Genomic DNA, 23,325 nt, shown 5'->3' on the forward strand with positions numbered 1-23,325 from the left:
CTGCATCTAATATTCTCCTTCAGTCCTATACCTCATCAGTAAAGATAGCAGGAGGGAGGGAGGCAAGGGGACCATGGTTACCAAAAAAAATCACATTGGAACTGCCCTGGAAGAAGCAGTGACTGAAAGTGTATCTTGGTTTTCCCTGAACCAGTTTAGGTGTCTCTAAATAAAGGGCTTTCTCATTTGTTCTCTTACTAGGTTGGGGAATATTTTTTTGACCTTTATGCTTCAAATTAGCCTTGCAAATTGGCTCAAAAAATATCTTAGTCTTCAAAGATGTTCTTTCACCTCCGCATTATGGATCATTCCCTTGCTTACCCATGCCTACAGCTCCTGTCATTAAGCAGTGAGAACACAGGACACATACTCAGCATAATTTAATAGAAAGATCATAGAAATCAGGGGGCAGAACTGATTGTATTTGGTATTGGCTCAATAGTTGATTTCAGAAGTACCTCCTTTAATGTCTTCCCCACCCTGAGGCCCTGAGAATATAAACAGAGAGTAATTTGTCTCATGGTTTGAAATTGGGATGGGTTTGTTACATTTCAGTGCCATCAAAGGTGAAGCACCAGATAGCTGCTATGGATTTGGAGTACCCAGTGGTTTCAGTGCATTGTTTTGAAGAAAGAAAAACCCAAGTTTTTGAGGGTTTTGTATTTGGAAGTAGAGAAATAAATGTAAGGGAGAATACACAGCTAAAGATAAAAATGTTTTTCTCATCTGCTTACAAACGCCTGGTATATGATGCTTGGGTGGGAGGCTTGTATGCCTGGCAGAAAGTCTTAGTCACTCTTCCGCTGTTTAGCACCAGAGCCTTTTGGCCAGAATATGAACATCGCCCTTTCCTTTCACCCTGAGGAAAGCTGAGGAACCATCTGCCTCTGCACTGTTGAGGTGGGGCTTTAGCCTTGGTCCTGCTATAAGGGTGTTGGATGTCTCTGTTTCTGTTCCCAGTGTGCCCTGGAGATGCGAGATTTTCCTTTGGCAGCCGGAGGCACACACCCAGAGAATGCTGGAGCCGCAAGGGGACAGGACCCACTTCCACAGCGGAGAAAAACAAAGAGGAAAAAGGCGTGCAGGCAGTCAGCGCTAAGGGACGCAGCCAGCACGCAGTGGGCCCCTGCCACTGCCCCCAGCAGCCGTTTCTGCTGCAGCCCGAGAGGAACTCGGTGAGCCCGTCCCTGTTTGTGGCTGCAAGCTCAGGATTTCAATCAATGCATTCCAGTAACCCTAAAGTGAGGAACTCTCCGTCAGGAAACACACAGAGGTGAGGCCTAGGGCCTGGCCCAGCTGCGCCTTGGGGACATCATAGTGGACCCTGAACATTCACTGGTGGAACAGTATGTTGAATCATGAGACCCAAACGGGAAAAGAAAAAGACTCAAGTAAACAGTGATAGAATAGTGAGTCAGAGTTTAGGTTAGCGTTCTCCTCTTATTCATTCGTCCATCATTACCTAACTGCTCCTCATTGTAGCCCCCCTCCTCAACAAAACATTAAGAACCATCCAGTACAGTGTGCTAAACTTGGCAAATGAGGAAACTTGGAATGAGGAGACCTGGAATGTTCGGGAGGCCTAAAGGCCTACAGCTAAAACACCAGCCCTTGACCCCCACTGTGAAGCTTTTTCCTCTGTTCTACAACATTGATATCTTAAAAGAATTTCTTCCTCCTCCCCTGGAGGCAGTGGTTAGTGTGTCTGCTCTGGTGTGATACTTCTTATTTGGTGATTAGTGTCCTGGAGGGTTTCCCCAACCTGCCAGTCACCAGCGGGTTTCCTCACACTCTCCCAGACCTGCTCGTAGTTTCCAGCAGGGAAGCCAGCCTCTTGTTACAGCTGTTCCTTGTTCATCAGCCAAGGGGTGGGTAGTATTTTGATCTTAACGATATCTGTTTGTTTACTCTGAGCTAGTCTTAGTGTGAGAGTCATTTCTCTATGTACATAGAAACCGTTGTCCTTTATTGACAGAAGCCCTAGCGATGGGTCCCCATGTGACTCTAGGGTTACCGAGACGAGGCAGGCCACTCTGCCCAAATCCTCCTCTCTGTTGAGAGCTCTGAGATGAGAATGGGGAGAAGAGAACAAGCAAGCTGCTTAAGTGAAAGGTGGGGTGGTTACTTTAGCTGTCTAGGTCTCCCTGACGTGTGATAGAAATCAGACCTCTTTGATTTGCACTGCCCAGTGCTGTCTGGTGTCTGATTTCCCTTTGTTATTTGTCTCTTCCAGTAGCCCTAAGTCAAAGCAGGAGGTGATGGTCCGTCCCCCTACAGTGATGTCCCCATCTGGAAACCCCCAGCTGGATTCCAAATTCTCCAATCAGGGTAAACAGGGGGGCTCAACCAGCCAATCCCAGCCATCCCCCTGTGACTCCAAGAGTGGGGGCCATACCCCTAAAGCACTCCCTGGCCCAGGTGGGAGCATGGGGCTGAAGAATGGGGCTGGAAATGGTGCCAAGGGCAAGGGGAAAAGGGAGCGAAGTATTTCCGCCGACTCCTTTGATCAGAGAGATCCTGGGACTCCAAACGATGACTCTGACATGAAAGGTATGTCTATAAGATCTTTGAGACTCAGAGGGAAGTAGGCATTCCTGAGGGAGGGCCTCCGACATGGATGGATGCTGGAGAGCCTAATAGTAGCCAAGTGGGGAGAGCAGGAATCGGATCCAGGAGTTCTCAGAGCTTCAGATGGAACTCCTTCTGGTCATTTTCCTACGAACTTAAGAATAGTTTGGAGCGACCTTGTTGAGTTCTTGCCCTTGAGGATGCAAGTGTTTGAGGATGCTGCACAACCCCAACCACGTACTCATGGATGTTTCTGGTTTCTGTGCCTTTGTGTACTTGAGTGTCAAGCCAGTAGCTCCAGTTTGTCTATGCCAGAGCCCATACTGGAGCGGTTTTTCTGACAACTCTTCCTCTTCTCCATGAAATTAGTCCTTCAGGACTTGGGTTGCGTGCACTCTGGCTGCCATTTTGCCGGTTGTAGGTCAAGAGGCTGCCCTGGCACAAGTCCAGATTTGTCCCCGCCAGTGTCACCATGGTGGGAATGAGGGGCTCCATGTGGTAGAGATCCAGGAGGTGCCACAGTGGAGTCAGCCAAGAAGGGGATGGGACCCATGGCTATGCTCTTAGGCTGTCCCTCACTTAGTGTAAAATAAAACATCTTAACTGTAGGCCAGAATGTGAAACTAATACTCAAGGAGTGGAACGGTGACTCCCCAGTCCAAATTTGAAATGAGTACCTGGGGAGCTGTTCCCCTGTCTTTCCTCTCTTCTTCAGGTTGTTTGTTGGAGGCCTGTTTTGAGCACCAGCACTATGCTGGGTGCCGGGGGTGCCATGGTCAGCAGAACCGAAACAGTTGCTATCCTCAAGGGTTTAAATGTGCCTAGATAGCAGATCATTTAAAAAAGTACAATAAAATTTCATAAGTGCTGAAGTAAGGGAAATTAGGGGGCTATGGGTCTAACTAGCAGGGACATCTAGCCCAGGAGGTTCCAAAAGGTTTCCAGGAAGGAGGGACATTTATGCTAATATCTAAACCCTCGTGCTCAGACGGTAAAGATTCTGCCTGCAGTGCAGGAGACCTGGGTTCAATCCTTGGGTCGGGAATATCCCCTGGAGAAGAGAATGGCTACCCACTCCAGTATTCTTGCCTGGAGAATTCCAGGGACAGAGGAGCCTGGCAGGCTACAGTCCATGAGGTCACATAGGACTGAGCAGCTAACACTTTCACACTTTTCAAAGAATGTGTAGTAGAGCAGTAGGATGTGGGGAAGAGCGCTTTGTACTTAGTCATTTAAATGGGAGAAGTGTATTTGTATTTTTATGAATAGAAGAATTTCCTCTTAACAAGATACTTCCTCCTTGAAATTTTCAAGGTGTTTGCATTATGATGCTATAAATGCTGGCAGAAAAAAGAAAGCTTTATACTTTCTATAAGATGAACCTTCTTTTTATTTTTTAGAATGTAATTCTGCTGACCACATTAAGTCCCAGGATCCCCAGCACACGCCACACTCGATGACCCCATCAAATGCTACAGCCCCCAGGCCTTCCACCCCCTCCCATGGCCAGACTACTGCCCCAGAGCCCACACCTGCTCAGAAGACTCCTGCCAAAGTGGTCTATGTGTTTTCTACTGAGATGGCTAATAAGTAAGTTCATGGCTGTGTCTTGATGCTGGTGTGGCTTGTGTGTTTGGGCATCTAAATTTTTATTCCCTTTGAAGAGACCTTTTTTTTGCCCACTTGTATTATTACTTAAGGTTAACACTACAGAAAGCGGTAAAATAAAATATAAACCCCCTACTCCCCTTCTCCCAGAGGCAACCATTGGTGGTAGTTCCTTGGCTTTCCTTCCAGAGAAACTTTTTAGGCTTATACATATACATGTATATATACTTCTTTAAACAGGAAAAGGATCGATGGTACAGTACACACTTTTCTGCAACTCAGTATTCTTTTTAAAATGGCATACATAAGTAATACATGTCCATTTTAGAATAATTAGAAAATGTATCTCGAGAATTTACAGAAATAACATGAATGTTTTGGTACATGTTTCTAGTAGACAGATGCATCATTGGATATTTGTTTATTTAAAATGTGAATATACACTACATAGTTTTCTGACTTTTTCATCTAACATATTTAAAATTAAGACATAGAGTGAATCTTGGCAACCTTAAATTATGATAAGGTGTGAGAATTCATTTTACCCTTCTTGGGTTGGGATATTGAACTAGGATTCTCTATAAAACACCTACTAGAGTGGATGGATTTAAAGGAAAAATCCCTGGGGTTTTTTAATGCCTCTTTTGAGATTTGCTAATGGCTATTTTTAAATTTCAGAAGAGTTACAGTAAATGACAGACAAGTAATGAAAACCTTTTTATCTTGATTTCTTCTCACTGGGCATTGCTGGTGGTTCTTTATACTTCTTCCTCTCTCATACCAGTTCCATCTGGGGTTAAAATGCTTTAGAATTTCAGTTAGTGAAATAGAAACAAGTCCTAGTGTGTGCATCTCTTCTCTCTTTGTAGGGCTGCAGAAGCCGTATTGAAGGGCCAGGTTGAAACTATCGTCTCTTTCCACATCCAGAATATCTCTAACAGCAAGACAGAGAGAAGCACAGCCCCTCTGGTATGTCATCTTAGAAGTGGAATAATGGTTTAAAGGTTATAAGGTGACTAAAGGTGGGAGATGATGAATTCACTGATAGTCTTTTTTTCCTTCTTCCAGTTCTGAGATGTAGTTGATGGATAGCACTGTATAAGTTAAAGTGTACAGCCAACTATACTGTATATACTTTAACTCACATACATTACGAAATGATTATCATCATCTCATATACATATAAAAATTAAGACAAAAAATTTTGTTTTGTCTTGTGATGAGAACTCTTAGGTGTACTTTCTTAATTTTTATGTAGAACATACAGCAACATTAATTATTTATCATGTTATACATTACATTCCTAGTACTTACTTGTCCTATAACTAGAAGTTTATACCTTTTTGCTGCCCTCCTCCAGTCCCCTTTCCCCTAGTCCCCCCACTTCTGGTAATCACAGATCTAATCTGTTTTTCTGTGAGTTTGTTTGTGACATTTAACTGACCTATACTCTGTTAGTTTGTGGTATACAACATAGTGAAATGATATTTCTATACATTTCAAAGTGATCACCATAAGTCTAGTCACCATGTATCACTGTATAAAGATATCACACAATTATTGACTATATCCCCCACACTGTACATTTCACGCCTATTACTCATTTATTAATTGTACTCTTAATTTCCATCACCTGTTTATGTCCTCCTCCCATGGCCCCCCTCCTCTTTAAATGACCTGTTTGTTCTCTATATCTGTGACTCTGTTCCTGTTTAGTTATGATTAACCATTTGCTTTGTTTTTTTAAGATTCCACATGCTTGTCTTTCTCTGACTTATTTCATTTAGCACAATACCCTCTAGGTCCATCCATGTTTTTGAAAATGGCAAGGTTTCATTCTTTTTTAATGGCTAAGTAATACACCATTGTGTGTGTGTGTGTGTGTGTGTGTGTGTGTGTGTGTGTGTATACCATATAGTCTTTATTCATCTATTAATGGGCACTTAGGTTGCTTCCATATCTTGGCTATTGTAAATAATGCTACAGTGAACAACATAAGGGTACAGATATCTTTTCTAATTGGTGTTTTTGTTTTCCTTGGATAAATAGCCAGGAGTGAACTTGCTGGATTATATGTTAGTTGTATTTGTAATTCTTTGTGGAATCTCCACACTGTTCTCCATAGTGCCTACACCAGTATACATCCCCACCAACAATCCACGTGGGATTGTTGTTGTCTCCCACGTAGGGAGACAGTCTTGGTATCAGCTACATTTTGAGCATTTAACCTAGTTGTATAGTTTTAGGCACATCACACTGGCCTTTTCTGCTAGCATGCTGATATGTTGGTGAATTACTAGAAGAGAAGAGGTGCAAAATAAAAAAAGGAGACATATGGATATCTTAGGATTTCCTTAATGTGGCCCTCTCCGGGAAATTCTGAATTCAGACCCTGCATACACAGCAGAATTTAAAAAAAATAACAGACACTCATGAGTTACTTAAAGAACAGAGGAAAAACAGCAGTTAAGGATGGACAGTGGTTTCCTATAGACGGTGACAGAAGAAACAGTTTACTCCCGCCCTACGGGACTGGAGTGCATGCTGCTAATGCCACAGTTAGAGTCTCAGTGACTTTCAGAATGATTCTTAACTTATTTCAGAGTGAGAGAACCATTGAATGTTTTTAATTTCTTGATATTTTCAAAATTATAGTTAGTGTTTGTTTCCTCTCTGGCATGTAAGCGCCTGCTGTAAACTACACTAGAACATGCCTGCAGTGGTTGTTTCAATATATGTAGGGTCTCGCATTCCACACGGTATTTCTTGTGTCTCAGATTGTCAAGGCATTGCACCTAGTGCTGTGAGAACACTGGAGGTTCAAGACACAATCCCTGCTTTCAGGAAGCATGAAATATAAAACTGGGATGAGTCTGAAACATGGGAAAAGTGAAATGACTGAAGTGACAATTCAGTATAGAATAGGTGACATTATGTCCATGTTATATGAGAACTTAGGATGCCTCCCCGTGACATAGCAGGGCTTGGGCTTTCCCAGACCAAGCAAAGGAATTGCATGTCTCTTTGTATCTCCACTACTCAAGGGAAGAAGACGTGTATATATAATATTTAAGTGTATATATTTTAAGTTTATACTTTAGAAGTATTTATATTTTATATTGTTCTGGAATATATAGGGCACAATTGCAGCTCAAACCGGTGTTTTATTGACTTAATGACAGATCTTCATACAGTTTTTACCTCCACCTCCTCTAGTACTAACGTGAAATCAGAAGAGGAGTTAAGGAGGGTATTGGGAATAGTCCAGTCACCATCGCTCCAAATCTAAAATAAAAAGAGTGGCACTAAACCATTTCTTCTGTCACAGTCACCCTTGTAGGAAAGGAGTGTCCACCCTTAACACAAAACACAGCCTGGCCAGCAAAAGCAAATGTGAACTGGCTCTGGAGAGAAAATTAAGGTGACCTCCAGACTCCAGTAAAATAGTCAGAGATACTGAGGACACTGTGACGTCCAGAGTCATCTAGGTTCAGCCAATCTGCCCCACCTCAGTCTGGGTCTGCAGGCATAGATGCATGGAGAATACCAGCTAGTGGAGCATTTACATACATGTCCACAGAATATGAGCTGTTTGTGTTCAGGGATACATGTAATGATAGCTGTACAAATTTGTACCTTGAGAAACATTCCAGAGAGTAGGTGGGGATGTAAGTAAGAGCCTTAGGGGTTTGGAAATACAGACTGGATTAAGTGAACAGGTAGAAGGAAGTGAACATCAAAAAGGGATCCTGTAGCTCTCGAGATCCCGTGATGGAGTGGTAGGCTGGGCGCTTCTGTTCTTCAGTACCGCCCTTCTCTAGTACCCGAACCTCCAGCAGGGCCAAGGCATAGATGCAGAACATTTTATATCCCTCTTCCAAACACTGACATCATCCATGTCACCTCTTACAGGTGAGCCTGCCTTTATCCAGGACTTAAATGTAGCATTGGTACTTAATAAATAATAATAAAACACTCATCCAGCCTGTAGAAAGGGCCATGTCCTGTCTATTGGAAAGAACAGATCAAGAGACACCACAAGCTAGCCTCAGATTTCTCCACAGATGTTTCTTGCCTACAGATTATCTTACTGCAGTTAATGTGCAAGTTCTTATCAAATATTGAATCAGTGATCACAAACTGAAAACAGAAATCGGAGATGTCAGGCCCCTTGGAAACTAAAGGAGAGGAGTGCTTCACTAGTCGCCGTGCCAGGGCAGACAGTGAAGTGGAGCGGCCTCACCTGCTGCCTCTGGCTGGTAGAGTACTGAACTGGAGTGACAGGGACTTTCTTTTTCAGTTGAAAACGTCAGACTCTTTGATTGACAGTGAGAAGTCTACATACCCATTTATACTTTCAGGGAAAGAAAAAGGTGTTAGGTACAGCCTCCCACATACCAAGAAACTAATCTCTCCCTGAATCAGAAACACATAGTAGACATGTGATATCAAACCTGTTCCTCGAAATAGATACTCAGATGTATTCACTCCAGCAGAGTGGCTTTCCCTTGGCATGCTTATAAAGTTATTGAAACCTAATCTTCAGCTTGGGAAAGAGGATACCGTTTGACAGTAAAATGTGAGGGAAGAAATCCGAATGTCTTCATGTCCATGGAGTTTGTACATGAGCAGTTTCTACGGCAAGTGTCAGTGTAGATTTATATGGCTGGGAATAGTCCTTTATAACATAGCGTGCTCTTTTCATTGTCCTTCTGTTCAATTTACCAATGATTTTTAAAATCTCGTTTATCTTCAGAACACACAGATATCTGCCCTTCGAAATGATCCGAAACCTCTCCCACAACAGCCCCCAGCTCCAGCCAACCAGGACCAGAATTCTTCCCAGAACACCAGGCTGCAGCCAACTCCCCCCATTCCGGCACCAGCACCCAAGCCTGCCGCGCCCCCTCGTCCCCTGGACCGGGACAGTCCTGGGGTAGAAAACAAACTGATCCCTTCTGTCGGCAGCCCTGCCGGCTCCACTCCACTGCCCCCAGACAGCACCGGGCCAAACTCAACGCCCAACAACCGAGCCGTGACCCCTGTCTCTCAGGGGAGCAATAGCTCTTCAGCAGATCCCAAAGCCCCCCTGCCTCCGCCAGTGTCCAGTGGAGAGCCCCCCACACTGGGGGAGAACCCTGATGGACTATCTCAGGAGCAGCTGGAGCACCGGGAGCGCTCCTTACAAACGCTCAGAGATATCCAGCGAATGCTTTTCCCTGATGAGAAGGAATTCCCAGGAGGACAGAGTGGGGGACCCCAGCAGAACACTGGGGTATTAGATGGACCTCAGAAAAAACCAGAAGGGCCTATACAGGCCATGATGGTTCAATCCCAAAGCCTAGGTAAGGGACCTGGGCCCCGGACAGACGTGGGGGCTCCGTTTGGCCCTCAAGGACACAGAGATGTGCCCTTTTCTCCAGATGAAATGGTTCCACCCTCCATGAACTCCCAGTCTGGGCCCATCGGACCCGATCATCTGGATCACATGACCCCTGAGCAGATAGCATGGCTGAAATTGCAGCAGGAGTTCTATGAAGAAAAGAGAAGGAAGCAGGAGCAAGTGGTCGTGCAGCAGTGCTCCCTCCAGGACATGATGGTCCATCAGCACGGGCCGCGGGGAGTGGTCCGAGGGCCGCCCCCTCCGTACCAGATGACCCCTGGTGAGGCTTGGGGGCCTGGGGGCACAGAGCCCTTTGCCGACGGGATCAACATGCCCCATTCTCTGCCCCCGAGGGCCATGGCTCCCCACCCCAACATGCCAGGGAGCCAAATGCGCCTCCCTGGGTTTGCAGGAATGATAAATTCTGAGATGGAGGGGCCCAATGTCCCCAACCCGGCATCGCGACCAGGTCTTTCTGCAGTCAGCTGGCCAGACGATGTGCCAAAAATCCCAGACGGTCGAAACTTCCCGCCTGGCCAGGGCGTCTTCAGTGGTCCTGGCCGAGGGGAGCGCTTCCCAAACCCCCAAGGATTGTCTGAAGAGATGTTTCAACAGCAGCTGGCAGAGAAGCAGCTGGGATTGCCCCCGGGGATGAGCGTGGAAGGTATCAGGCCTGGAATGGAGATGAACAGGATGATCCCAGGCTCCCAGCGCCACGTGGAGCCAGGGAATAATCCCATCTTCCCACGAATACCAGTGGAGGGCCCACTGAGCCCTTCCAGGGGTGACTTTCCAAAAGGAATGCCCCCGCAGCTGGGCGCTGGCCGGGAACTCGAGTTTGGGATGGTTCCCAGTGGGATGAAGGGAGATGTCAGTCTAAATGTCAGCATGGGATCCAACTCTCAGATGTTACCTCAGAAGATGAGAGAGGCTGGGGCGGGGCCCGAGGAGATGCTGAAGCTCCGTGCGGGTGGCGCGGACATGCTGCCTGCTCAGCAAAAGATGGTGCCTCTGCCGTTCGGCGAGCACCCGCAGCAAGAGTATGGCATGGGCCCCAGGCCGTTCCTCCCCATGTCTCAGGGTCCAGGCAGCAACAGTGGCTTGCGGAATCTCAGAGAACCCATGGGGCCTGACCAAAGGACTAACAGCCGGCTCAGTCATATGCCACCACTACCTCTCAACCCTTCCAATAACCCCACTAGCCTCAACACAGCTCCTCCCGTTCAGCGCGGCCTAGGTCGGAAGCCCGTGGATATATCTGTGGCAGGCAGCCAGGTGCATTCCCCAGGCATCAACCCTCTGAAATCTCCCACGATGCGCCAAGTCCAGTCACCGATGCTGGGCTCACCCTCGGGGAACCTCAAGTCCCCCCAGACTCCATCGCAGCTGGCAGGCATGCTGGCAGGCCCAGCTGCCGCTGCTTCCATTAAGTCCCCGCCCGTCTTGGGGTCTGCTGCTGCTTCGCCTGTTCACCTCAAGTCTCCATCACTTCCCGCCCCGTCACCTGGATGGACCTCGTCTCCAAAACCTCCCCTTCAGAGTCCTGGGATCCCTCCAAACCACAAAGCGCCCCTCACCATGGCCTCCCCAGCCATGCTGGCAAGTGTAGAGTCAGGTCAGTATGTTCTCATCCTCACAGTTGCACCTATAGCCAGAGATTGTGAAAGCCTGGTTTACGTACTTTTAAGAAAACTGGTGTCCTAATTATGCAGCCAGAGGAGGGGGCTTTTGCCAAGATGGATGTATTTGTGGCAAGGTGCAGAGTTGGTACTCCCAAGGGGTTATGCTCAAGTGTTCAATCCTGGTGAAGATTTATGGGTTTCAGTGCAAAATATGTTGATGGGATAGGATTGGAAGGAGAATGGGAAATGCATATCATTTCACTGAACAATTTACATTTGCACAGGGAACTCTTATTGGTGGAATAAAATGTCTTAACAGTGGATAAATGTGTTTCCTTTAAACACCAGCCCTACTCACTTCAGAGGTCTGCTTTTGTGTTAAGAGAGTGTGAGTGTCATCCCAAGCAAAGAGGGGAGACTGCTGAGAGACTTGAGTGGTTTTCATAAATATGTGTCGACCATCGAAACAGTTTCCAAAACCTTCTCCTTGGTAGACTGCTATTCTCACAGATCAGCTGCAATTTATTAGTATTTTCTTCCTGGGGGAAGTTCTCACTGATGATGGTGGTTTTGTGAACAGGACCAGAGGCGGTCAGTAGATGAGCACTGAGGTGTAAATACTAGGTCTGTGCTGCCTCCACTTGAGAAAGACTAGAATCAGAATAAGATAGGAGATTTATCCTCCCGGGTTAAAGTGTGTCTCTCCGTTGGGTAGCAGTTCTCTATAAAGCAGTCCAGTGGAGCAGCCCCCTCAGACCTTTTGAGTGCAGACATCTTGGTGGCGGAAATCAGTCAGGAGCATGTGTAGGGTGCTTTGGTCAGTACCTGGGGTGAGATGGCTCATCTGGCTTCCAAGCGCACTTAACACCAGAGGCAAATTTTGAATTGTGATTGGCAAGGGTAAGAGATCCACTTATTTCCCATTGTTTTAGTGAAGGAGTTTGTGAGACGTGGTTTTCCCAAGTTTGAGCTAATATTTCTCATGCATCCTTGGTGCGTTGTCCTGCCATCTGCTGAGCTGTCACCTCCATCGCACGCTGCCATCTCCCTCTGCACACGCATGGAGCTTGACTAGAAGACTGATGATTCATGTCCTGGGTCTAATAACACTGTCCCGTTCATTTGTCTCATTCCTGGCCCTGCTACTTCATAATCAAAGGCCCAAGAACCTTCAGGAGAATCTAATTCCCTGCCTGTTTTATTTTGCTTTCTTCTCCTAGGTGGCCCCCCACCTCCTACAGCCAGCCAGTCCGCCTCTGTGAGTATCCCGGGAAGTCTTCCCTCTAGTACACCTTACACCATGCCTCCAGAGCCGACCCTTTCCCAGAACCCACTGTCTATTATGATGTCTCGAATGTCCAAGTTTGCAATGCCCAGTTCTACCCCATTATACCACGATGCCATCAAGACCGTGGCCAGCTCAGATGACGACTCCCCTCCAGCTCGTTCTCCCAACTTGCCATCAATGAATAATATGCCAGGTAAGAAATCAGGAAGATAGGATATGGCCCTATTGCTGTGACAAAAGAAAAACGTCTTGTGTTTTCTTGATATCTGTAGACCTCAATAAGCTGGACGTTCAGCAGACTGAAAAAGTATACCATCTGAGTTAGTTTCAGTAAAACTAAAATGTCTTGCCTAGAGGAAGAGAATAACACTTTTTTGGATTAGCTTATTTAATTTGTGTGTGGATAAGAAAGCAAGTTTCTTTAGAGTTCTTGTCATTTTCTTACAGAAGTTCTGATGCTTCTGTGTACCTCGATGTGCTTATTTTTAGGTGGCTCCTCCTGGAGCGAGACTGAAAGCAGTATCTTTTTAATATGCTGATAGGAATGTCTTGAGTCCTCAACTATTTTCCTGAAAGAGCAGCCTCAAACCACAAGCAGCCACAGGATTTCAGACAATGGAAGACCCCTGTTTCCTAGAGAAGCACTTTCTTTAGGCCTACAGAGAAAATAAAATTCCTCCCTTCCCTCCTCATTTTGTTCTCCTTCACTCCTACACCTCCCATCTCCCCAAATGTCACTAACAGGAAAGGATATGGGAGGGCAAAGGTGGTCAACAAAGAGACCATAATAACTTCAGCCATGAGTTTCTGGTTCCAGTTCCATTCTGATTGTTAAGAATGCTTTTTTATCATCAATCAGGTTAGGGCATGCTCCATGGATGGCAGAAGCATCATTCTTATCATACTCGGTGGTTAATTTCATGGAGAGACCAAATATTTAAATGTCCCAGAGGCCATGGTAGAACCTGTGTGTTTTCCTTTTCCATTAAAAGTTAGCTTTTCTTCACCATTTTATGTAATCTAGAGTTTTAAATGCTCTCCCTATAAGGCATTGTGAAATAGATGTCACATTATCAATTGAAAAAGGCCTGTTTGGTTTCCTCATTGCTGTTGCTTCTGATTCTTGGACTTGTAGGACTGATGAATCCTCTTCTCCAAAAAGGACCATACTATAGGTCATCTAGGCAAATTGTTTTCTTCTGAATTAAATACCTCCAATGAAGAAGACTGTACTCATTTGTGTATTAACTTGTAACTTTTCACTCAGGAGACTTTCTTTCTAGGTGTCTTCTTTATACATATATGTCATACAGTTTAAAGCTCAGTAATACATTGTCTTGTGGAGTTGTTCGTTTGTGTGCCCCAAAATGTGTTGTAACCTTCCTGAGGGTACATTGTGCATTGCGTATTTTCTCAGCACAGTCCCATGCGCATTTGATGCATAGTAACTTTTTTGGTTAATTTGATTTATAATAGTTTTTCTGAGTTACTTTTGGTGAAATTGATTCCTTTGATATCTTTATTTTTCTAGGAATGGGCATTAATACACAGAATCCTCGAATTTCAGGTCCAAACCCCGTGGTTCCAATGCCAACCCTCAGCCCAATGGGAATGACCCAGCCACTTTCTCACTCCAATCAGATGCCCTCTCCGAACGCCATGGGACCCAACATACCTCCTCATGGAGTCCCTATGGGGCCTGGTTTGATGTCACACAATCCTATCATGGGGCATGGGTCCCAGGAGCCTCCAATGGTACCTCAAGGACGCATGGGTTTTCCCCAGGGTTTCCCTCCAGTTCAGTCTCCTCCACAGCAGGTTCCGTTTCCTCACAATGGCCCCAGTGGGGGGCAGGGCAACTTCCCAGGAGGGATGGGTTTCCCAGGAGAAGGGCCTCTTGGCCGCCCCAGCAACCTGCCCCAAAGTTCAGCAGATGCAGCACTTTGCAAGCCTGGAGGCCCGGGGGGTCCTGACTCCTTCACTGTCCTGGGAAACAGCATGCCTTCAGTGTTTACAGACCCAGATCTACAGGAGGTCATCCGACCTGGAGCCACCGGAATACCTGAGTTTGACCTGTCTCGCATTATCCCATCTGAGAAGCCTAGCCAGACACTGCAATATTTCCCTCGAGGGGAAGTCCCAGGCCGTAAACAGCCCCAGGGTCCTGGACCTGGGTTTTCGCACATGCAGGGGATGATGGGTGAACAAGCCCCCAGAATGGGACTAGCATTACCTGGCATGGGAGGTCCAGGGCCCGTGGGAACTCCAGACATCCCTCTTGGTACAGCTCCGTCCATGCCAGGCCACAACCCTATGAGACCACCAGCCTTTCTCCAGCAAGGCATGATGGGACCTCACCATCGGATGATGTCACCAGCACAATCTACAATGCCCGGCCAGCCCACCCTGATGAGCAATCCCGCTGCTGCCGTGGGCATGATTCCTGGCAAGGAGCGGGGGCCTGCCGGGCTCTACACTCACCCTGGGCCTGTGGGCTCTCCAGGCATGATGATGTCCATGCAGGGCATGATGGGACCCCAACAGAACATCATGATCCCCCCACAGATGAGGCCCCGGGGCATGGCCGCTGACGTGGGCATGGGTGGATTCAGCCAAGGACCTGGCAACCCAGGAAACATGATGTTTTAAGCTGCTAAGACTGGATGTGCCCATCCTTGTTGAGATGAGATTCCAGGTCCTGAGAGCTGCTATGAGGGCGTTCCAGGAGCACTGTTGGTCATGCAATAGGAGAACAGAGACCCAAGGGCTGCTTTGGGGGCGGGGGGAACTCGAGAATGTATGGATTTATCTGAAAACAAATTATTCATTTAATCAACAGGTGTGTTTTTTTTAAGATTTATTTTTTAAAAATTATTTTTGTGGACTTGGGTATCCCGTGATGGCACCTCCTTTTGGGAATCTGTAGCCGTGCTTTGAGAATCGCCATGGGTCACGTGTTGCACCGTTCTCTGTATGTTTACGTCCTTTGGACTTGGCTTCTCCCAGGATTCTTTTCTGGTTTTGTTTTTGCTTGGGGCTTTATTTTTTTGTGTACTGTACTATATTGTAAAAGGGATTTTAGCAGAGACTTTAGTCTTTGGGACAAGAGGAGAACAGGAATGCTGGGCTGTTTACTTTAGGTGGAGAATCCATCTTCAGACCTTTGGACTATTTTCTTTCAACTCCAGTGTATAGAAAAACCAAACTACAACCTCAGAGCAGAGTATTAATGAAAAGCACAAAAAAAGGAACTAAGTTCAGCGAGGGGTGGGGGGAGGGGGAGATTTTTCTTTTTAAAAATAATGACGCTTAGGACTTTTGTTTTTCAGTTTAAGTGCTCTCAGCACTGTCTGCCTTTCCCAGTCTGCAGACCCACCTGCACATTTTTCTCTTGTTTTCCCTCCCCTCTCCTTCCCCGTCTCTTGGTTGAGTGAGTTTCCCCTGTTGTGTCCCTCACTGGTGACCCCCTGCTTCCCTCCTCTGTTTCCCTTTGGCAGCTGCAATACACGGTGATACTTTGGGGAAATAAATCTAAGCAAGCCTCACCTTCCATGCCGAGCATCGTCCCGGCTCCATGAGGGAAAGGTCTGTCTTTGGGATGCTCGACGGTCTTCTTTGCCCTTCGTCTTTTCTTCCCCATCCTACTCTTCCCTGCCCACCTTGTTTTCTGTTCTCCTTTTATTAGGAATTCCCAAGTGAATTTTATTAATGTGGGAGTGGAACAGATGCTAAAAGCTATCCAGGATTTTGTTTTTCTGTTTTTAATTTTGTGGTTCCTTCCCTTTCCTCCCCCTCCCATGCGTAAAACGTTCTGTGTAACCTCCATTAAATTTGGTACAAAACCACTCACCAGAGCTGTGGTGTCAGAAAAATAAAATATATTGTTTCTTACAAAATTGGATTGCCTTTTTTTTTGTCCGTTTGGATTCCTGTTTGTTTGCTGAGTATTAGGCATAGTGGTTGCCATGTGACCCAGGAACGTAGCACCGTTGTATCAGACTTGATCGGCAGGGTGAAAGTTAGGGAAAGTATAGAAAAGTGCTTTTGCAGATGAAGCGTATTGCTTGCTGTTGAGGAGTAACTGCTCTTGTAGATTGATCCAGTGCTGTTCCTGTCTCAGGCGTGAAATCTTAGCTGTAGGCAGAAGAGCAGCCCTGGTGCCCACGGCCTCGTCTCTGGAGGCAGCTCATGGTCTTTACTAGGAATTTTTTGTGAGGGCCAGTGTAATGGTGTGAAGTATTTAAGAAGGCCAAAGTTACAGTCATTTGAAAAACTATGAAATGTCCCTGGAGCTTGTTAAAGTAAAATATTACTGTGTGTGCAAATGTGGGTTTCTGTGGTCCGTTCTGCCTCCCCGCTTCCCTGCCTATCACGGTCCCCTTCTGCCAGCCGTGCTCAGTCTACACAGTTCGCTTCCACACACACACCTTCAGCACGTCAGTGTATGAGCCCTGCAAGGTAAGCGTCTAAGGGACCGGCTGCTTTTGTGTTCTGTGCAGTTAGGTTTCTTCTGGTGTCTGTATTTCTTGTGAGTTATAGGCATCTTCAGCTGAGCAAGTGGGTGTCTGTGTGCGTGTTTCCTCCCAGGTGAGGGAATCTAAGTGAGGAGCAGCAGGTGCAGTCATCTGCAGACAGACTTGTACAGATTGGGCTCTGCCAGAGCCCCAGTCTGAGTTTGACCTATGAACGTTTCTCTCCGTGAAATGGTTTTGAGAGTCACTTTCTCTTCTGTCCTCAGCAACCCTGTCTTCTCAAGAGCCCCAGACCGCAAAAGTGAGATTTGAGTTGAGTACCTCCTCTACCAGCCACCTCCCCCCTACATGCGTTCTCTTGTGAACTTTTGAGGGGCCATAGGAAGCAGGTAGTAAATCATCTCATTTGGAGACGAGAATACCGAGCTCACAATCAGATCTTTACAGATGAACCTAAGCAATGAAAATTTTACGTTGTGGAGAAATTAGAGTACAAGGATTTTGTTTCAGGGATTTAGCCCTATCCCTAGGTTCTCTAGGCTTTGAACTAATAAGAATAGGGAAACAGCGAAGCGTGCGGGCACGTGAGATGAGAGCCCTGAAAGGAAGGCTGGGACCTGGTGGTGGTCCACTGGTCTGGCTTCATGGGCAGCCCCACTCCCTGTTGCATCTCAGTGTGCTGTGGTCACTGATGCTGTGTGGTCCCTTTGCTTCTGTCCCAAGGAGGGAGACAAAGGCAGGCAGGAGCTTTGTAGACCCCCACTGGGAGAGGCTGGACGTGTGGCACTCTGCATGTCCTTCCCCTGCTGGAGAACTTGTAGCAGTGCAAATCAACTTAACCATTTCAAAGTAGTTGGGTTTTGAAAAGACCATAAATCTTCATTCGTTTACATTAGCCATATATGTTTCATCATGATCCATCTGATATGATAAACTTCATTTAGGGTTTAAATGTCACAATTTCCAATTTGCTAATCTTGCTATGAAATAAAGTCACGTTTGGCAGATTGGGTGCTTTTGCATGAGGAATAAATGATGCAAGATTTTTTTTTAAATTCACAAAAGGGTGATAAAAATATTTCATGTTAACATAATCCCATGAAAGCCAAGCCAGTCTCTCCCACCCCCTGCCCCTCCTGAAATTTTGGGATTAAATGAAGGAAGTGCAATAATGTGTTGCTTCATTCCAGGCTAAGTGGTAAGGTTGTGGATCATAGCATTTCTTAAGAACTAATGAAGCATATGTGGTATTTTCCTTAAAATAACGTGAAACAAAGTGATTTACTTTTTAAAAGAATCTGCACCTGTAAATGAAAACAAGCAAACAAAACTGGAGACGCCTTATGAAGGGGCAAGAAAAATAAGTTTTTTAAACAATTTTGTATATTTTAAAGCTATTCTTTAAAAAATTGATCCAAAATTTCTGCCATCCTCCCTACTCTCCTGTACTTCTAGATGTTGTGATCATGACACAACTTGTGTCACGGAAGCAGCTGCACAGGCCCCAGAGTGGTTAATGCTCTGCTGTCACGTGTTGACTTTCTTAATAATCTTTGAGCAGAGGCCCCGTATTTCCATTTTTATACTGGGCCCCACAAATGAAGCAGCTGGCCCTGTTAGGAATAAGAGAATTCTCAGCAGCTCCAGAGCAGTGCTGGGATCCGGGTCTCTCTTCGTGCTTTCTCTATCCCAGTGGCCAGGGGTGACCCCAGACAGGGTGGGTGCTGTGTTCTGTTTAAACCGTCTACACTTCAGTCACTTCCTTTTCCTTTTCTGAGTACCTTCAAAGTGCTCAGAGGAGAGGAAAGCTGTATTTAACCCAAGGATTCATTTATTAGCAGCCATTTAGACAGCGTCTATTGTGTGTCAAGAACTGCGCTAAGACAGGGGCCAGGAAACAGGTGTTGTAAATCGACATTCCATACTCTGATCGCTGCCACGGGGAAAGTGCCAGCTGAGTGCTACTGGCCAGAGAGGAAGGTCCAGGGAAACTGCCATGAAAGGTGCTTTTGAACTTAACTCTTGAAGGAGGAATCACTTCCCAGTGGAGGGTGCTGGTGGGCTTTAAATAGGACATGGGGGCAGCAAAGGCCTGCTTCTTGCAACAGGGTGGCTCTTTAAGGGAGGGAGGTGGAGAGAAGAAATGAGCTCAGAGAGAGCAGGTCATGGGAGAACCCAGGGTGGCCCAGGGAGTTTGAACTTCACAGCTTTAAGCAAGGGAATCTGGTGATCAGATAGATTCTGCAGAAAGATTACTGTGCTGGGTGTGGAGGACAGGGTGGGGATGGAGTGAGAGAACCACAGGAAGATTTTGCAAAAACTTGTTTATTCTACAAAATCTTTAAACTCACAGACTCATCTCTCTTGCTTTAAAAAAACATCAAATTGGGTCATATTTCCTCTGCTGCTTAATAACTTGAGCCTACTGCCACTTTCTTTTCTCTAACCCAGACAACTCATATTTTTCAAAGTCACAAACACCTTTTTAAGAAAAGTCAAGGGAGCTTAATTTGGTGGTAAAATTTTAATGACACATTTAAAGCAAACAGTTTATAGCACACAGAAACCAATTTGTGGCCCAATATTTTATATTGGAGGGAGTTAAATAATAAACTAAGTTAAAAAGAAGATACACTCTAAGGGTTGTATAAATAACAAAGCCTCTGACGTGGCTCCTTATCTGGGTTACTGTAACAGACGGGATCTGTTTTCTGCCTGTAGGTAACCACACTTCGACTGTTAACTTTCTGGCCCAGTGCTTAGTTGTGCTTGGCAACCAACACTGCCTGGGGAAGAGGGTAAGCAGATGATCACAGAAAGAAGATAAAGAGAAGGTTCAGAAATGAGTGCCTCACACATATTTAAAGCATGAAAAAAGTCCAGTTATTTCATCAAACATACGAGAACTCAGGCTTCCCTTGCAAAACCCCACCTCAGAGCCCGAAGCAATTATGAGGGACCCTGGGGTTCCAAAGAACAGGTTTAAAAACACAATCCAGCCCTAAGAAAGTTCAGGTCTGCCCTGTGGCGGGGGGAGGGGAACAGGACAGGACATGATGCGTGATTCTGGGAAGTCTGGTTCTATACAGCCTGCCCACAGCTCTGTGCTAGCCTCCCTCTTCCTTTGTCCTGTGGCTGGAAGGGGAAGGGAAGGTGTAGTCGCTCAGTCGTGTCCGACTCTTGCGACCCCATGGACTGTAGCCTACCAGGCTTCTCCGTCCATGGGATTCTCCAGGCAAGAATACTGGAGTGGTTTACCATTTCCTTCTCCAGGGGATCTTCCCAACCCAGGGATCAAACCCGGGTCTCCCGCATCGGAGCCAGACGCTTTAACCTCTGAGCCACCAGGGAGCTAGGGTCAAAGGTGAAAGAGACTTAGAAATCTTAATGGTATTTAGTGTCCCTGGTGGCTCAGCAACAAAGAATCCACCTGCAAATGCAGAAGATGCAGGTTCAATCCCAGTTCGATCCCTGAGTAGAAAGATCCCCTGGAGGAGGAAATGGCAACCCACTCCAGTATTCTTGCTTGGAAAATGCCATGAACAGAGGAGCCTGGTGGGCTACAGTCTATGGGGTTGCAAAAAATTGGACACAATTTAGCAACTAAACAAAATTACTGTCCAGGGTGGATTTAACTTTTTAAGATTTTTTTTTTCCCCCACAGCTTAAGTTCTGTTGAAAACTCATGGGAGCCTGTTTCTCCTCTTTGTCAGTCTTTCAGGAGCCTTTATCTTCCCCGTTTCCCACATAGAAACCCCACAGCTCTACATGCATTTCCCCGCATGGAGCTCCCAGCCACCCCCATGAGTTAGTCTGATCTAAGCACGTGCTGTTGGATGTGCTTTATGAGCTCTGGGGCGCTGGCCTCTGGCTGCCCAGTTCCCAGCACCAAACACAGTCCGGCCAGGCCCAGCACCTTGCTAGACACTGAGTCATCACAACTGCGTTCACTCAAAATGTATTTGGTTACAGGGAATCATGGATTACTGTGATTTATTTTGTTCTCCAAACAGCAGGAGGTCTCCCAAGCTTTGGTGAAGTTCTCTATTCTAGCTGTCAGTAGTTCAGCTATTAAAAATTTTTATATACACACACACACAGATTTACTTATACAAATGTATATGTACTTTTAATATACTAGAGTATGTAAATAATTAAATGCCAGTTTTGAAATGTCAGTACACTGTTGTAAAGATGAGTTGGTTTTCCCTTGTCAAGGAAGCTACACAATCCCTAGGATCTCTTTATTTCTCTTATGCTTAGTGTCTGCAAGAGCTTTAAAATATAACAATTGTGATTTAAATGTAATAATAACAATAAGGAAAAACAGGGATCACAGCCATACAAAGTATGAAGCAGTCTTTAGCATTATGTACCAGGATCCATGGTTTCAACAAGGGCCTTATAAGGAGCACTGAGCATTATCTTTTATCCTGCACTGTGCTGGGCACAGTGGAGTAAAAGGAAAGTATAACAGCTGCCTACAAGGAACCTACGTCTAACTGAAGAGATATACACTAGCAATAATGGCAAAAGTGGACCATATGCTATTCTTAGCATATTTCGTGTTCATAGTTCATATTGAAATAATTACTAAGTTAGCTAATCAAGACAGACTGGAGCCACCAGGGAAGCCCCTAAACAACAAAGCAAGGACCATATAGAGTGCAGTTATTGGGCTTATGATCATGCCTTTGACCCCCTTCCTGCAGAGCATTCCCATCAGCATACAAACATGCCCTGGGCTCGGCCCTGGGCCTCCTGCTTACTCTTCTAATCCATCCAATCACAAGTCACTAAATACCATCTGTGTAACTGTAAGCCTAGAATTTCTCTCTCCCTCTCAGCGTATCCATAGGAGTTCTAGACAGTCAACTGGAACCTTCAACACTGCCTTGTGTCTTACTGGCACCTCAAACTTAAGTCCTAAATGTTTGCATTTCCCCCAAATCTAATCTCCATATCCTATTTCCCCATCACAGTAAATGATCTATATCCATCCATCCAGTTATCATGTCAGACACACAGGAGTCATCTTTCATCCTTTACTCCTCACGTAAAACCATAAGCAAATCCTTTTATGTCTATTGCCAAGAAATATCTTAAATCTGTCTACTTCTCTCCATCCCTCCAGATAAAGTCACCATCCTTCACATGGTCCATTACATTCAGTTCTTAACTGCTACTTCCACTCTTGCTCTCCTTCAATCTGTTCTCCAGAGTAGCCTGAGTCATCTTAAAAAGTGTCTAAATCATATACATCAGTTCCTTCCTTAAAACCCTCCAATGGCTTTCCAATATAATTCATATAAAATCCAAGATCTTTAACAGTGCCTACCAGGCCCCAGGCATTCTCCAGTTTCACCTCATGCCGTTCTCTTCGCACTCACTATGCTCCAGTCAAACCACTCTAATTCTAGTACCTCCGATGTGCCACACTCTTCCTGCCTCAGGAATTACACACTGGCTTTCTGTACTGGCATGCTCTTGACTCTGGCCTTCCCCTTTCCCAACGGCTGACTCCTTCACATCCTAAGGTCTCAGCTCCTCAGAAAGGCCTTTTCTGATTACCCCAACAAAATACTACTCCCCCATCCCCAACACACACACATCATCATTTTGTAGTACAACATCCTACTTGTGTCCTTTATGGCAATTATTTATTCTTTCTCACTTACTCCACGAAGTCAAGAACCAAAGGATCAGTGTGAGTTTGGGTGGCCAGGGAAGATTTTGTATGATCCTTCCTTCCTTTCATTCAACAAATATTTACTGATTGCTTTCAGAATGCAAGTCCTATGCTAGTGCTGGTGAACGAGTGATAAACAAGAAAAATTCGGTTTGACAGATGGATACAGAAACTGTGAATCAGTACCATCTTTCTAGAGTCCATAAATATGCATTAATATACGATATTTGTTTTTCTCTTTTTGACTTCACTCTGTATAATAGGCAGTGGACACTTGGTTACTTCCACCTTTTGGCTGTTGTGAATACGGCTGCTATAAACATACGTATACAAATATTTGAATCCCTGCTTTAACTTCCTTTCCCTTTAGCTTTTTTTCTTTAGTCTTTAATGTAAGTCAACTTCATTAAGTGTAACTGCTGGATCATATGGTAATTCTAAGCTTGATTTTTTTTGAGGAATTGCCATAGTTTTCCACAGTGGCTGTGTACTATTTTACATCCCCACCAAGAATGTACAAGAGTTCCAATTTCTCTGCATCTTTGCCAACACTAGTTATTTTCTGTTTGTTTTTTTACAATAATAGCCATCCTAATGGGTATGAAGTGGTTTGGGTTTGCATCTCCCTAATAACTAGTAATGTTGAGCATTGTTTCATGTGTTTATGGCCATTTGCATATTTTCTTTGGAGAAAT

General features: G+C 45.5%; 2 protein-coding genes across 2 annotated transcripts; both read left to right on the top strand.

Annotated features, from left to right (window-relative positions):
• The first annotated feature begins 972 nt into the window (after positions 1 to 972).
• Positions 973 to 9,720, top strand: LOC138447155 (uncharacterized). Its single transcript, XM_069602604.1, has 5 exons — positions 973 to 1,273; positions 2,234 to 2,550; positions 3,969 to 4,158; positions 5,046 to 5,145; positions 8,933 to 9,720. The coding sequence occupies exon 1, from the start codon at positions 973 to 975 to the stop codon at positions 1,177 to 1,179; it is 207 nt and encodes a 68-aa protein (XP_069458705.1). The 3' UTR covers positions 1,180 to 1,273; positions 2,234 to 2,550; positions 3,969 to 4,158; positions 5,046 to 5,145; positions 8,933 to 9,720.
• On the top strand, positions 1,189 to 16,365 carry BCL9 (BCL9 transcription coactivator). The gene is made up of 7 exons (XM_069602572.1): positions 1,189 to 1,273; positions 2,234 to 2,550; positions 3,969 to 4,158; positions 5,046 to 5,145; positions 8,933 to 11,174; positions 12,402 to 12,662; positions 14,001 to 16,365. Exons 1-7 carry the CDS (start codon positions 1,221 to 1,223, stop codon positions 15,116 to 15,118), a joined length of 4,281 nt encoding a protein of 1,426 aa, XP_069458673.1. The 5' UTR covers positions 1,189 to 1,220; the 3' UTR covers positions 15,119 to 16,365.
• The last annotated feature ends 6,960 nt before the right edge of the window (positions 16,366 to 23,325 follow it).

This window comes from Ovis canadensis, chromosome 1 (genome assembly GCF_042477335.2).
Source record: "Ovis canadensis isolate MfBH-ARS-UI-01 breed Bighorn chromosome 1, ARS-UI_OviCan_v2, whole genome shotgun sequence".
NCBI lineage: Eukaryota > Metazoa > Chordata > Mammalia > Artiodactyla > Bovidae > Ovis > Ovis canadensis.

Coding starts and splice junctions, on each gene's coding strand:
- LOC138447155 (XM_069602604.1), top strand. CDS start 973: ATGCGAGATTTTCCTTTGGCAGCCGGAGGCACACACCCAGAGAATGCT.
- BCL9 (XM_069602572.1), top strand. CDS start 1,221: ATGCATTCCAGTAACCCTAAAGTGAGGAACTCTCCGTCAGGAAACACA. Junction 5,146..8,932: donor AGAGAAGCACAGCCCCTCTG/GTATGTCATCTT, acceptor GTTTATCTTCAG/AACACACAGATATCTGCCCT. Junction 12,663..14,000: donor ATCAATGAATAATATGCCAG/GTAAGAAATCAG, acceptor TTATTTTTCTAG/GAATGGGCATTAATACACAG.